Source organism: Halichoeres trimaculatus, unplaced genomic scaffold, assembly GCF_033239565.1.
Source record: "Halichoeres trimaculatus isolate MK-OKI-2021-1 unplaced genomic scaffold, fHalTri1.1 fHalTri1_scaffold_10, whole genome shotgun sequence".
In the NCBI taxonomy this organism is placed as follows: Eukaryota; Metazoa; Chordata; class Actinopteri; order Labriformes; family Labridae; genus Halichoeres; species Halichoeres trimaculatus.
The window spans coordinates 14,314,538-14,331,034 of NW_027437187.1; the positions used below are offsets into that span (position 1 = coordinate 14,314,538).

At 40.3% G+C, this 16,497-nt stretch overlaps 1 protein-coding gene across 2 annotated transcripts in view; it reads right to left on the reverse strand.

The window, feature by feature from the left end:
- The window catches only part of LOC141796332 (synaptic vesicle glycoprotein 2B-like), a 60,779-nt gene that overhangs the window by 13,666 nt on the left and 30,616 nt on the right, over positions 1–16,497 (reverse strand). For both annotated transcript variants that reach the window (XM_074677376.1, XM_074677375.1), the window contains exons 2-4: positions 8,868–9,413; positions 6,951–7,177; positions 2,468–2,648 (exon numbers count right to left, since the gene is read on the reverse strand). In XM_074677376.1, the coding sequence (XP_074533477.1) occupies positions 2,468–2,648; positions 6,951–7,177; positions 8,868–9,103 (644 nt within the window). In that variant the 5' untranslated portion in view covers positions 9,104–9,413. The remainder of the gene's footprint in view (positions 1–2,467; positions 2,649–6,950; positions 7,178–8,867; positions 9,414–16,497) is intronic.

Consider the following 16,497-nt stretch of genomic DNA (forward strand, 5'->3'; position numbering starts at 1 on the left):
AACAAAGCGTGCTGCATGATAAATAATCCACCTATGAGGAGAACAGTGTTGTGGTGAAAAGCTGTGTATCACTTCCACTGTGCTGTGCTCAGTCTGTGACCTCGTTTCTGAGTCAGTGAGGCTCTCTGGGGACCACAGTTATTCTGAGAAGGAACACTTTGCTGTATCACTGCGATGAAACACGAACTGCACTCTGGATGTGAACTGTGTGGGGTTTGAATTGTTAGCTGATCTCCATATTTTGAAAAAGCTACATCCAACAGCTAAAAACACTGTGTGGCACTTTCAAAGCCTTTAAAGACAGGAGGAGTGAAACTAAATGTTGCCACAGGGAATATTTCACATTGATGGCTCTGAATGACAGAATTAAAGATCCAACACCTGGGTTTGCTTCATGATTATTTCACACTGTACTCTCACTGTTCTCACCATGAGCTGGCTAATATTACATTCCTTCAAAGGTATGAAGACAAATTAGTCATACCACCAAAATCACCTAGATACAGTCGGATGGGCTTTAGGATGAAAGGATTATGTGTTCTTCAACTGCATACATAGAAGACATTTATTCTTCAGTATGAGCTGTGCTGCAAGGTCAACATCATATTTGTTGTTGTTTTTTTGCACTGCCAGTCAACTGTGACTGTGTCAACACAGTGAAAGATCTCTCCAGATTTATGGAGATCAGTTCAACAAGACACGACATCTTCTCCTTACACTGAACATCCTCTTTAAGTAGCTCTAATTTTTCTGTAAATAATGTGATCAGTCAGCTCAAATTTCATATCCTGGCATGTAAGGCCCAACAAATCTCCTCAATGAGTTTATGCTATACTGTTTTTAATGACCTGCCTTGTTAACAAAAGTACACTGCAATAAAAAAAAGAAAGAAAAAGAAATCTTATCAAGTGTTTTTGTCTTATTTTAAGTAAAAAACGTCTTTTTAGTCTTAATATAAGACACAAATTGGACCAGTCCAGAAAAAAGTCTTGTTTCAAGTTATTTAAAGACTAGAGTGAGGTCTGAATGCTTGAAACGAGTAAAAAAAAAAAAAAAATCAACTGTACTTGTGTTAAGACATTATTCTAATCTTGACAAGCACATTTCTCTTACCCCACTTGCAGATTTTTTCACTGTTTTGTTACAAGCAATTCAGATGTTTTTAAACACCTCAAACGGGGTCAAATGTTCCTTACAATGCAGAACGAGCTGTGGGTTTGTGCTGATACGTTAGTAATTTAAACCAAAAGCAATGCACAATCAATGATGTTTATGATCAGCTGGTGTATTTTTAGAGGCCGTGGGAGGTTAAAGCTCAGTGGTCTAGCTTTGACTGCACACCAAAAGGTCCCCAGTTTCACCTGAATCTGTTGTGAGCATACGCCTTCTTATATTTAAAGGTCCCATATTATGCAAAAATCACCTTATTAGGTTTTTTAGTGAAATTTGTGGGTGTTTGGCTTTCCTTCCAGCACACAAAATGTGATATTTAATGTCAAAACCTGTACTTAGAAGAGCTTGTGAATGTAAAATCCTGACCTAAAACGAGCCGTTTGGAATTTCTGGGATTTGTCGATGTCAGCAATTCCCTTTATTTGACCAATCAGGAGAAAGTCTGACCTGATTGGTACACCGGAGCTGATACTTCCCCCCTCCTTGCTGCTGTTCAAAGTTGAAGAGCCATCACTGCTCTGTTTTTGGCTGTAAACAGCCTGTCAGTTCCATGCTCAAGCTTCCCATCTCGGAAGAAGACAAGACTAAGTGGCTAGAGTTCATTTATCAAGGAAATGTGTCAGCTACACTCAGTAAAACTGTGCATGTGTGTGCTCGTCACTTCACGGTCGACTGCTTTTCCAACTTTGGACAGTACAACAGAGGGCTAGCGAATAGACTGGTCCTGAATCCAGGCACATTACCAACCATCCACCAACAAACCTCTGACCCTGGAAATGTGAGACATTTCATGAAGACATCAATGATCTATATTAAACTGCAGAAAAGGAGCATAATATGGAACTATTAAAAAAAACCCTGATTTAGTCAGACGTGAATGCTTCTAATGCATTTTACTGCCATTTAGTTTTGATCACATTTGAAACACAGGGTCCAGTGGATTGTTTGCAGATTGGACTTCCCACACCACTAAATTCTTAATGATGCTTACTAAAGAAAACTTAGGGCTGTGTTAAATGACTAAGACTGTGTATCAATCGTTGCTCATACATACTTCATTTTCAATTTAAAACAGGCAACACATTTTTACACATTTTTAAAGACAGTTGACAAAAATATGCAGTTTATTTTAGTGTTATCTAGTTATAATTGATGGCATCTTTTACACACCAGATGTATCATATCATTCTAAGTAATTTTTTTTTTTGTGTGTGTGTGTGTGTGTGTGTGTGTGTGTGTGTGTGTGTGTGTGTGTGTGTGTGTGTGTGTGTGTGTGTGTGTAAAGGAGCATTACCCAATGCCAGACAGCAGCCTGAAGAAGAGGAAGAAGCCGTAGCCCTGAGCGAATGAGGACAGGAAGGCAAAGACGCAGTTTATGGCTAAAGCCACGATAAGACATTGCCGGCGACCAACTTTATCTGCCAGTCCGCCCCACAAGAACGCACCGACCATCATGCTGAGGAAAACCACCAGACCTGCAAACAAATAGGTGAGAGAAAACAGGTGATCTCACACATTAGAATCAAGTTTTAATAAGTCATACATTTTCTGTCTGTACATTTTCTTTTTTATCAATCTATGAGAGCAAGTGCAAGGTCTGACAATTCCTCTCTCAGTGTGTCCACCACTCACTGTTTCCTGCACTCTGTCAGCACCTTCTCAACCTGTCAGACCTTACAAACCAGAAAACAATGACAAATTGGGATGTGATCACTGAGATCAATAAACCATGAGGTATCTGTTGATTGAAGCTGGGATGTCACCACAGCTGTGTGTCTGTGTGTTCTGCCTGCTTTTGCTCTCCATATGCATCCATCATTTCACAGATCCAGAAAAACCAAACTAGTATTAGTCATTGGAGAAAAAAAAAAGACCTAAAATCAGACATCCCGTGCAGCTTAGGTTACAGGCTAGAACAATCTACCGTGGTTGAACTTTGTTGTATTTTTTCCTCATTGACCCCTAAACATGGGAAGAGAAAATGCATAGACTTAAAAACAATCACATATCTTTTGTGAGGATTAAGCATTGGGATGCCCTCACTGATTGTTTACTGAAGATTTCAAAAGTAACCCCAAACCAGTGTGACTCATTGCACCATTACCTATTGGAGACATTTCTGAAAGCTGTAGGGTGAATTTTCCCAAAGTGATGACAGCCCTCTTTGTTCAATTTGGTTTGTAAATTTTAGGACCTTGATGAACATTGTGCTTCTGCCTCAGCCAAGTGTATCCCTAACTTGTGCCAGAGACCAGTGCTGGCATGGTTACAGCCCAGTCTGCAGATGGCCATGCAACAGGGGAGAGCTGACTGTGCGACTAATCTTACTGGCTCTACAAGAATAAAACCCAATCTGCATGCTTAACAAAACACATCATTCAAAAACAAATTCACACTTAGACTTTCATCATGACAGATTTTGGCTTCTTTGGTCCTTTAGCTCTGTAAGGATAGCTATGATGTGTATCTGTTTCAAAGTTTGTCCCCTGAAATGCTGTTAAGCTCTTTCCAAGGTCAGAGAATCGATCACTCCCAAGCTGTCTGCTGACTCACACAAACAAAGAAACACAGTCTTATTGAAATCACGGCTCTGGACCAAAGCGAGGACAGGTGGGAGAGCTGAGGGGGAGGGAAGCAGGAGGGAACAAAAAAGGAGAGGAAGATAGAGAACTTTTGATTATCCTCAGCTGCCTGTGTTTACAATAAATGTGCTGCCTTGCCTACAAGAAGTGTTGTTTGTGGTGTCTATGTCAGACCCTCAGTGATTTAAACTCCCCCGTATCTGAAGCTCTTGGTAAAGAACAGAGGATACACACTGGGAGGCTCTGAGTCAAGCACAAAAACAACAAAAGGGAAAATGACAGTTTAAATGGTGTATATGTATTTTGTTAATGTAGCATAAGAACATTTTTGAGGCCTAAATTGCTGATTTGACCTTTAACCTATTGAATGCAGCCTCTGCACTCTACTGCTCCATTACTTTGACCAACTGAAATAGCACAAAAAACATTTACCGTATTTTCCGCACTACAAGGCACTTCGGAGTATAGGGCGCACCTTCAATGACTGGCCTATTTGAAAACTGTTTTCATATAGACGCATTATAAGGCGCATAGAGTAGAAGCTATAGTAGTGGCTGGGGTTGCGTTATGCATCCACTAGATGGAGCTGCGCTAAAGGGAAATGTCAACAAAACAGTTAATAAGTCAGTCAAACTCAGGCTACATCCTCACGGAGCTGCACATTTTCCTATCCAACTATTTTCTGTGCCGTTTTCAAAAAAAGTGTGCTGTAAAGACGAAGCCATTTCTGCCATCCACTACAGCTGTTTCCAGAGATCAGTTCAAATGCCAGACCTTTGGGGGGCGCTATATTGCTCTAACAATAAACAAGAGAAGAAGCCCGGGCCAGCCTGTGAGCTAATGTTAGCACTTAGCAGAATTCCTCTTTACAGGTTCTACTGCTTACCGCTGTTACTCCGACGTTGCCCCCTGACTACAGTAGCCATGATTAATCAATATCGATCCATATATAAGCCACATCGGATTATAAGGCACACTGTCGGCTTTTGAGAAAACTGAAGGCTTTTAGGTGCGCCTTATAGTGCGGAAAATACGGTACTGTATTCTTGTGATTTATGTGTTTTCACTTTTTCTTTTTTTGATTGTTTTTTATTATTATTATTATTATTATAATTATTATTATTATCATTATTTTATCAGGCTTAATCCTCTCCTATGGGTCTCTATACAAATGTGTGTCAGTGTCTGTGTCAGTGTCTGCCTCAACCCCCTCCTCAGCCCATATGTTGATGTTTTGGTTGTATTGGGACGTTTCTGGGCCAAGCGTAAGTGAGGTTATTTTAGCCAATCACAGTGCGGCCAGAGCACAAGTGACTTTGCATGTTGATAAAAGCAAGTGAAAGAAGCTATACTGAGCGGCTACGATAGTGGACATAGCATGGAAAAAAAACACACAACCAAAGTGAAATGAAATGCCAAACAAATAAAGCTTTTTCCTAAGCGAGGGTGAAGCTTGGCTTGACTTTCACTCGCTTTCGGGTTCTTGGCGAGCAGCATAGGACGAAGAGCAATGCAAGTTGGCTTTCTCCTGAGCAGGTATGTGTAAAATACCAGTGATTAGCTTGTGCTAACAAACTGAGTTAGATGCATGACTCTTGATCTCTCACACGATGCTACATGTGGTTGCTGAGCTGGGGAGTGTGTTTATGTAGCTTCGGTCAGAGGCTGTGGGTGTGTGCTGTCGCCAAGGGGCAACATCGGGCTAGTAAAAATTAACCCTATGCAGAAGTGCTAAAAGTCGCTGTTAATCGAGATTCTGCTTGAGGCTGGCTGCAGAAAGACCGGAAGTCATGTACACACCCAGTCATAAAAACAGACGTTCAGGGCATTAAAAAGCATATTTACAGCCTGGTTCAAAAAACGTCTTGGGTCTGAAACGCTGATTTCACTATCGGCACATACTTTTTTCTATCTCTGCAGTTTAGAAGTTATTAGGATTGCTTGATTTTCCAATCAGAGGCACAGCTTAAGTCATGTGACTGGCGGGCACCCTGTAGTTGCTTGAAGAAAAACTCACAGCCGGCGTCCACGGATTGGCTTCATTTCACAGTTTCAGTAACAGACAGGTGACATCCAGAAGCTACGTCCATGTTTTATGCAGTCTATGGCTGCCGCTGGCAATGATCCAAAGAGGAGGAGCTCTGCCCTGTAGACCCTACCTTTTAAACAATTACACCCTTTGACTATATGTTCTTTGTTTCTTTTGACTAGTGCTGCACTAATAACATTAAACTAACCCTAAATAGCAGAGCATTGGTTAAATAGTCTAAATTAACCAAATAATGTAGTTGAGTTGACCTCATCTGTAGGGAGTGACAGTCTAGAAAATAGTAGTAATCCTTTTATGTAGCATCTCTCTTGATTTAAAGAGACACACCGAGCCTCTGTAATGGGATTGCTGTGGTGGGCATTAGATCTACTGGTGCATGGCCATATTTCATTCAGTGGCTGGTGTGTGTCCTGTGTGTACAGGAGCCCAGCTGAAGAAGAAAAGAGAGAGGTTGCATGAGTCAGCAGGAGTCTGATGTGTTTCCTAACAGAGGACTTAAATCTGAAGTGTAAATATCCACATGCCTGTTTCCAAACACAGATGGCTTTCAAAGGAATTGACAGATCAGGCTGGAATTGGTTTGATGAATGTTTCACCCGAAACACACAATTCTCCAGACTGTTGCAGTCAGACACATCCTATTTGACCGGACTTTCTTTTAATTTTCATTTCCCTTTGCTGTTAGTGGTTTCACAAACATGATACATTTATACCAATTATCAATTTCCTAATCCAGCTTTTTCAGCTGTTGCTGTGATTCACTTTGTAATGATAATGATAATCGATAATTAAATCTCTTCATAAGATGTTTTGGTCTTGTTGCTCATGCCCTGGCACTACATGCTTTTAGCCTGGCTGATAAGCTGCTTGTCTTTATTTGCTCTCCGCTCAATGTAGGTCACACAAATCCTGGATGCACGTGTCATGTGTGGTGTAAAGCAACCCATTGATATGTTTCTTCATCATCATGTTTCTCCAGACGGATACACAGGCAGATTTGTTCCTCTGTTCAGGCAGCGTTAGACCAACCACAGAGAATCAACACATCAGGGCATCAGAACACAAATCCTGATCTGCTGACAGCAGCACAAATAACAGTCCCCACAAAGACTCTGTAAGCAAGGATAAATCATGAAAGCCCTTACCCAACATTCCTTTCTCCGCATTGGACAGACACAAATCTTTTTCTGCGGATGGCAGAACGAAGGCGACCACAAAACATTCAACTCCGTCAGCCATCAGAGCGAGGCCTAGCACGATGAAGAGTGTCCACTGGAACCTCCCATGTCCACAGTCCTCCATGATGTCCTCGTACTGTTCGGATAACTCTGCAAGTTCAGAGGCTGCGCTGCCAGCTGTTTGACTTTTAGCCCTTATAGAAAGAAAGATGAAAGACAGATCAAGTATAAAGAAGTAAGCCATTATCAATTCTTCCTGACAGATTTTCTGTTCTGATGGATGCCAGATCAAACGATTTCAAGCCCTTTGATAAAAGGATAATGTGATTCTGTTGGATTTCAAAGATCAGACTTTTTTTTCTAAATTTGTACTTATTCGTCTTTTAAAATCCATGGACCTTCCTCAGCAGGTGCACTACAAGAATGTTAGCACAGATTGTTTTTGTCTTTCTTACTAATCTCCCCAGACTTTTTTTTTTCTTCTAACATTGATATTGAGACCAGTGACATGTTAACACTCCAGCCTCTATGAACTATGAAAATTCCTTCACACAAAGATGTTGATATGCACGTAGCAATTTTGTAGCACCTACACAGTTACAGGCCTATCTTTGTTAGAGGTGTGCCCATTGCAAATAACTTTAAAACAAGATCTGTGTCACAATCTACAGAAAGGCTGTTCAAATAAAAATTTGGTTGGGACGGATTTCCCACTAAGGACATGAGCTGGGCCGGACATTTTCAGCAGCAGAGTTGAGCTGCTGTGGTCCTCTCCTGAGCTATGGAAGTCTGCTTTATTACAGTACAGTTCCAGTTTTAAGACACAGTCAAGCTCTGAATTTTAGCCACCGCCTCATGAGATCCCTTAAGAAAGTTTGTCCGAGATTCAGCATGTTTTTAAGTGTGTGTCCACAGACATTATAATTGTTCAGCACTGCAACGCACTCATTGTAGAGCAAACACATTGGTTTGGTTTTTGGCCAATAGACAAATTTTATTTTATTTATCTATTTATCTTATTTATTTCATTCTTTTATAAATAAAAATTGAAACAAAGAAAAAATAAAAGATCCCCAAAACTGAATGAAAAGGAGCAGAGAGAAGAAAAACTCGTATGGTATCTGCCCGCTCTTTCAGAGAATACAAATCAAACAATCATATAACAATACTATAAGAAAATAAAACAAAACAGCTGCAGTCCACACAGGATTTAACTATTTTTCTTGCCGATTTTCTCGTTTTGGGGTAGAGACATGCTATTTTCACCTTTGTAGTACTGCTATTGTTAACTTTTCAAACATACCTGCTCAATGTCACAATGCATTGGGTTAGTTGCTAGGTTACGACAGGTATTGCTGTCAATATTTGTAATAATGTTGACATTTTTGTAAGAATTTGTCAGTGTTAGTAAAAATGTATTTCTCATCGGACCTGAATTCTAATCACTTGGCAGCTGCTTGCGGGCCACATGTGGTCACTTACTGAGTAGAACATTCCCTGCTTCACAAGTATCCTCTACTCTGCCTGTCCACCTGATGCTCAGCCTCCAAAATCCCTAAAATGCTGACCCCTGAGGTGCACCAGGCATGCAAACTGCAGAAAAATATATTCACTGAGACACTGTGGCAGTGTTCATGTATGAGAATGTCTTCGTATTTTAAAATACTTAAGTTAAAATTTCTGCTTCAGTTACAGCAGTAACATCCCACATACATAATAAAATAATGAGTAAACAAAGATCATATACTGCATGACTCAGGAACTGAAAGCCAAGTTTTATCATGGCTCTTAGAGGGTGAGATTTCACTAATTTTATGTAAGATAAAGAACATCCATCAATAATAAATGATAGAATGCATTATGAAAACATATTCTGTGTCTCACCGTGCAGCTCTCTTTGCAGCCTTCACATCATCCGGATGTGGGATCCCCTGATACTCCCCCTCGTACATCTGATCCTCCTCATCGTGTCCTTCAGTTGCATCACTCGCTGCATCCTCCTCCTGGGGAGGGTAGTCAGCCTGGTAACCATATCCATCATGGCCACCACCTTCTCCATACGTCCCATACCCGTCGCCCCCTCCTTGGTGGTACATGTTGTTCTGATAGTGGTCAGCCATCTTGGCTAACTGGGCTTGCTAGGCTAACAGCTTCTCTTTCACAAAGTTTATGGCTTCAAGCTGTTTCTGGTTTGGTGTTTCACTCACTTTCACTGCTGCTCTCAGATAACAGTGTCAATATTTGGCATCACAAAGTCACCTTGTGTGCTGTGCAGCTTTCAGTTGTGTTTTACTGGGTGAGGAAGTGTATCTTGCACATCAATTGGCTCATGGGGCTCTCTGTGTCTGACTGTGGGTTTGACTCAGTCCTGTTTTTGTTTCTGGAGATTTTGCTGATGGAGTCCTAGGGTCTTATCTTCAGAGTTCACCACTGAAAAAAAAAAACACAGAAAATATGATGGTTAGTTTACTTCCTAAAAGAAAAGTCAGCTTAGCATTGCACAACAATGACATGCAAATTATAATATTGTACTTGCACTTTTACACAATTGTGTATTTGATTTGTGTTTGAGCTCATTTCCAAGGCATAAAAAAGGTGTTTGTTTGTCATGTTGTTGTCCTTGTGTGCAATCAAACAGCACCCAAAGAAGAGGGGAATTTCTGTCTGTCTGTTTTGTTTGACTATAATCTGAATCTGGATTTGAATCAAAGTTCATTGCAACAAACATTTATGAATATAAATTTTTTTTAATTCATTGGTGAATCATGACTATTTTAATCAATCAAGAGAATACCTGAGGACAAAGAGGAGATGGGTCAGATGAAGTGCTCAAGTGTTTCCTGAACAGATGAGTCTTCAAACATCTCTCAAAAGTAGAAATGGACTCTGCGGACCATATAGATTAAGGTAATTCATTCCACCATTTGGGAACAACAGAGGAGAGGAGTCTGGCTAGAGATTCAGAGCCGCGCAGGGCTGGGAGCACCAGGCCTCTTTCACAAGCAGAGTGTAGTGGGTGAGAAGGAGTGTAGACCTGGATGAAGGACCCCAGGTAGGCAGGAGCCGTCTTTGTCAATGTTTTGTAAGCCAGAAGAAGAGCTTTGAATTTGATTCGAGCTTCTACCGGAAGCCATTGAAGAGAGATTAACAGCAGGGTGACGTGCTTTTTTGGGCTGGTTAATGACCAGACGTGCTGCTGCATTCTGGATCATCTGCAGAGGTTTAAATGTTCACACAGGGAGGCCTGCCAGGAGGGAGCTGCAGTAGTCGATGCGTGATATCACAAGGGCCTGTACCAGAAGCTGTGTGGCCTGTTGAGTCAGGAAGGGTCTGATCCTCCTGATGCTATAGAGGGAATATTGACAATATCAAGCAATCGAGGCCATGTGAGCCATAAAGGTCAGCTGGTCATCAGTCATGACACCCAGATTTCTGGCAGAGTTTGTGGCACAAGTTGATTGGAATCAAGCAGGACAATGATCTGTGGTTGAACTGAGGGACAAGCAGGAAGAACAATGAGCTCAGTTTTGGTCAGATTTAGCTGAGTGGCATTCCTTCACACACTGGTGGTAGGTGGTAGGAAAAGCCATGAGAGTGGATCACTGCGCCAAGTGAGGTGGTGTATAAGGCGAAGAGTTGGGGACCAAACACTAAACCCTGGGGCACCCCTGTTGATAAGCCATGTGAGTTAGACACTTCTTTTCACCATGACACACTGAAGGATCTGCCTGTGAGGTAGGACTTGAACCATGACAGCACAGATCCTGAGATGCCAAGTTCAGAGAGTGTGGAGAGGAGGATTTGATGGTTTACTTTGTCAAAAGCAGCAGACAAGTCCAGCAGTAGTAGGACAGAGAACTGACCAGCAGCTCGAGCCAGTCTCAGTGGAGCCCATGGCAATGACCTCCAATACCATGATGGAATAATACCTTTTCCTTGAATTGAGACTCTTTGCCTTTTTTTTCCTGCTTCCTTTCCAGAGAAGCCTCTAATTCACTCTGCAGTTCAACCCAAACTGAACAATGAGCTTTGGTTCAGTGTGCTCTGCTGTTAAATGAAAAGATAAACACTGGTCACCATTGAAGTCAAGCTACCACGTCTCGTCATTCTGTTTGTGTGTTTTCCTTCAGTCTCCCTGCTGGTAAACAATGTCTTTGGCAACAAAACAAACGAAACTGAATGCTCGTGTCTGCTCTCAGAGCTCTGAATCATTAAGCAGCGCAAATAGAAAGCAGAGTGTCGGTTTACCGTAAAAGCATTACTGAAGCTTTGTGGAGCCATGATTTCAGATAAATTCATTCATTCAGCAAGGATTAACAGGCTATTAGGAGGCTGAATGACACACACACACACACACACACACACACACACACACACACACACACACACACACACACACACACACACACACACACACACACACACACACACACAGACACACAGACACACAGACACACACACACACAGACACACAAGCTTTTTTTTGTTTGTCAAGATCTTTCCTCTCTTGACTAGAACCAAAAATCACATCAATGAATCCATCAAACTTTACATTAACGTCATCAATTTTTCATGCTCAAGCTAACATTTTATTAAACAACGCTGCTTTAAAGGTTGAGTCTTCAGGATTTTCCTGAAAATTTAAATGTCAATTTTTACGGGAATTATCCTGCTCAATCCTCACTTCTGGGCCTCTATAGATGTGTGTCAGTGTCAGTCTGCCCCAAACCCTCTCTTCTGCCTGTATGGTAATGGTTTGGTTGTATTGGGATGTTTGTAGAGAGAAAAAAACACAGCCATAGTGACAATTAAATTGCCAAACAGATTAAGTTTTTTTGCCTAACGAGGGTGAAGCTTTCATTTGCTTTTGAGCACTTGGAGAGCAGCACAGGATGAGGGGTGCAAGTTGGCTTTCTGTTTATATATATATATATATATATATATATATATATATATATATATATATATATATATATATATATATATAAAGAAAGTTCAAAGTTGAGTATACATATATATATATATATATATATATATATATATATATATATATATATATATATATATATATATATATATTTGCCAAGTACCACACATTGTCTGGGTGTCAATAGATTCAATGCCAATACTTAGACTCCTCTTTCACAGACCTGCACAGCTATGGCAGGCATTTTCATAACTTTTTATGTCACTTACGAAAACAAAACAAGAACCAAGTACAATCAAAACTACTTGAACAGAGAGACCTTTGTGGATAATATGGCCTTTTGCTGCTACCTGATTGTTCTGGTTAATTAGGTGTTTTAGTCAAATTTATCTGGATCTTTGTTTATCCGAGTCTTCTTTAGTTTAAAGGGAAAGACTTCAGTGGATCATTTAACTCACATTTAAAAGTGGGAATATCTAACTGAAGTTAAAAGCCTGCTGTGCTGTTGCTCCTTCATTGCTCTGTGTACTCAGAATAAGCTAGACGAACAACCACTGAACACAGATCAGACGAACAAGATACAAGTTGGCTCAGTGGACTGAAGCACTCATCCAGTGGCTTTCATACACAGAGGGAAACTCATTTTCACTCATCATCTCTCTGAATTTAATTAATGTCACAGCTTGAGCCATTCAAGTGCAATACAGCAAGGCCATACAGGTGTGTTCTTTGGAATGTGAACTCCCTGAACTGATCAAAATGGTTAGTAATAAACAGGTTCATGTTTTCTTCAGAAACCTTTCCTCATATTTCAGACTAATTTCCTTTTTTGTTTTAGAGGTGACTGCTTCGTCTCCACCATATGGATGTTTTCTGGCCAGGAAGCAATTCAGGGATGCTGCCAAGTCACACCCCATCTCTCCCTGCAGAGAGCCACCGTCTATAAAGGTGTGGAGCAGGGGTGGAAAAAAATGGCCTTAGATTCTTGAATCAGTGTCCCAGCTCTGTGTATCCTGTAAAACACCAATTGACACCAGGAATCATGAGACCCACATCACTTTGATGAGTATTGTGAAAACACAGACATTACATTTTAGTGTAATTGTTTCCTTTGTTCAGGTGTTTGATCAGGATAACAAAGTAGAAACAGTTGAGTTGTTTAACCTCTAAATGCTGATAGAGATTGAGCTCAACTTTTCACTCACACAGAGTACATCATCAGTGGTTTTTCCTCTTGGACCAACACAGCACAGTCACCTGTCAATTTAAAACGCTGAATACAGTTTTCATCTTCTATCTTTTCTGCACAGTCATGTTCCTGCTCAAATCACACCACAGATGTCCAAAAGAGCACTGATAAAACCTCACCAAATCTCACAGAGAACTCATTTTGCTGAATGTGTCTCTATCTTATTCTTGAACAGAAAGAGAGTGTCCCTACTCAGGTAGAGGTTGTTGCTCAGTGGAGGAAAGCAACAACCCCTGAATGAAGAGAAAACTGAAAGGTGTAGCCAAAATGGATGCACCAAAAGCTGCAGGTTGATGCTGTCACCAGATTTCAAATATTTGCCAAACATCACCTCTGAGCTGTGTTTGTGATGTTGTTGCATACTGGAAATATTGTGTAGTTTGCTGTGTGTCTGATTTCAGGGACTGCTTTTACGTTTTTACCCTGGTTGCTAGGCGCAGCCCTGTTGGCTATGGCTGCCTTTTGCAGCAGATCTCTCTTCTTCATCCGTTTCTTGTAATTTTTTTAGTGTCTTTTTATCATCTTTGTATTTGGAGTGGATCATTACATTGTATGGCTCATTTGTTGGTCATGGACACCAAACTTTTTGTGTCTTCAGTGATATTTTACTACGTTTTCTCCTGTGTTTGTGTAACCATGGCTGCATTGTTTACATGTGAACTCAGCTGTTAGCAGCCTGTAGCATGTCAATGCTAACTGGTGTAAGGCCTGATGTCTTCCCACAAGATGAGGAGAAGGAGGTGAGGACGACGTGCTGGTTCTCAGGTGTGAGCTAAGAAGTGACGACATGGACCTGTCCGTCCATCCATTGTTATTGGTAATGTAAGCTCTAACTTTAATAAGATGGACGAGCTAGCTGTGCTAACCCAGCAACAGAGGGAATACCAGAGGGCAGAGTAGCATCATGCTATTCACAGACATGGCCAACAGAGCCAACATCAGACACCAACGCCATGTTGGAAGAGCTTCACCTGCTGTCAGCAGACAGGATCTAGGAGACAGAGACTGAACAGACTGCTGAAGAAGCTCAGTCCTGGACCCTGTGGAGGTGGAGACTGGCTGAACTGGAGAATGATAGACAGGCTGTCATCATTCATTTTCTTATGGACCTTTTTCTATACACTTTCTTACTTTTGTTTTCTTGATAGCTGCTGTGACTTCAATTTTGTTGTACTTGTTGTCATGACAATAAAGTTCTATGGATTAGCACAACAAAAAAATTCTAAAACTCAACCGATTGTTTTAAGACTTATTTGAAGTATCAAGGATCCTTCTGTTTTTTTTTTTTTTTTAGGATTTTTAATGCTTTAAATAATCACTTAGATTCAAAAGCCTGTTTGTGGTACATATCATTTAAACTGGATTTCAGTACACGGTGTTGAGTCATGAGTATGCAGTTGAGGCTCATGGTCCAAAACAATGAGAACTTTTTTAGTTGACTTAAAGGGGCCTCAAGATGGGAAAGCCTCCAACCCACTACTGCAGTAGTAGGGAATAGTAAAGAGTCAGAATTAGTGTAAGACTTTTCTAATGCAGAAATCAATATCTTTGATCATAAAATGGATTTTTAGACACGCTTCATCAGCATGATTTGAGGATTGTTATCTTTGGATCTGTTGATGTGATACAAGGCAATGTCACCAGGAATCAGGCTCTGAAGCAGCATTATCACATTTAATGTGTGTGTCTACGATTGTTCTCTGAATAATGAACTAACGGAGTGAGGTTTATAAGTGAGAGCTCCAGTGGAGCCAAGACTAAAAGCCATGAAGTATTGCATTACTTAAATGGTGTAATGCAGTGCTGTTGTTTGATAAGAGGATCATATCTTTTCATCTGGTCTTAAATCAATCATGCATCGTTTGATAAAACAACGCCCTGAAAAATCCTTCTCTTTGCTCAACATAAAAAAAAATTAAAAAAAATTCACAGTCAGGTCAGATCAGTTAGTGTAGTTTTTTTTTCATCCTTGAAGACATTTCTTTATAAGCAGTTTAACATCAGTGGTCCTGATGATGGCTACCAGCTCTGTTGTTTTCTGGACAACTGTTCCCCTGCTTTGTTCAGCTGTTAATCGATGCCCTGATGTCCTGCTTTAATCCCCTCTGTACACTCTGGTTAACCCTGCTGTGTCACTGCCCAGAGCTTATATATTCTCTTTGTACATCAGAAATATTCACACGCAAGTACATGGGTACGAATGCTTATTAAAATGTCACTTTTGGATACTATTTCACATGAACCAAGTAGTTAAGCCCAAAGTCATGTCAGTCAATAAACTATAATTAAAGATCAAACTATTATAATTATGGACATACTAAAAATATATTCAGTGTTGTTTGATAAGTATGTACACAAAACTATCACCAAAACAATTCTGACTGGACAAAAATGGATCTCTCAAGGTTTTTTATTCTTCTACAAAACAAATTGCCTCAACTTGTCATTTCGGCTCACCTGCTGTAAGGTTTGGGAGTATTTTTTCATTTTTACTGATTACCATATTTTCTTGTTCTATTTTATATTAGCATGCATTAAACTGAGTACAAATACAGATATTTAGTCCATAAACTCAATGCTTGAAGTCTCATAGCAAACCACTGATGACAGATGGTAAATGGACTTGAACTTCTTTAGCCTTTTTCTGGTCTTTTCAGCCACTCAAAGCGCTTTACACTACTCAACACTTTCACTACACACTACATTAACACACACTGATGGCAGAGGATTATCTACTGTGTTGGAGGACACTTCAGCGTGTGACGGCAGGGGTTGAGATCAAATCACTAACCTTACAAATGGGACACAGCCAACTCTACCACTGAGCTACACCATCCCATAACAATGCCTGAAGAAAATGTAGAGTTACAAAGTAGTTACACCAGAGACACGACCCTAACTGGTACTTAAAAGGGTTTTAGCTTATTGTGGAAACTGATATAACCATCTGTTTTTATCTGGTTGATACTTTGAAAAAGTAAATAATTGTGCTCGGACTCCTCAATTTTCTCTATGTTTTTTTCCCAGCAACTTTTTATTCATTTTTGAGGAGCTTTACTGGTGTGTGTCATCAATTTGTTTTACAGAGCAATTCATAAAGCCATGCAATTGAGTCATAAGAATGCAAATCTTAAATAAAGAAGGTGATAACATTACCCTGTAAAAGTGACATGTTCTGTCCTCATAGCTTTAACGTTAATGTTAAAATATTTTGTTATTTTAATTTCTTTTAACAGAATAAGCAGATTCACTGTTTTGAGAGTTAGCATCTTTGTTAGTGGATGAACTGTTGATAAAGTTAAAATCTGTGTCCAGTGACAAGTTTGACCAAGTCCACC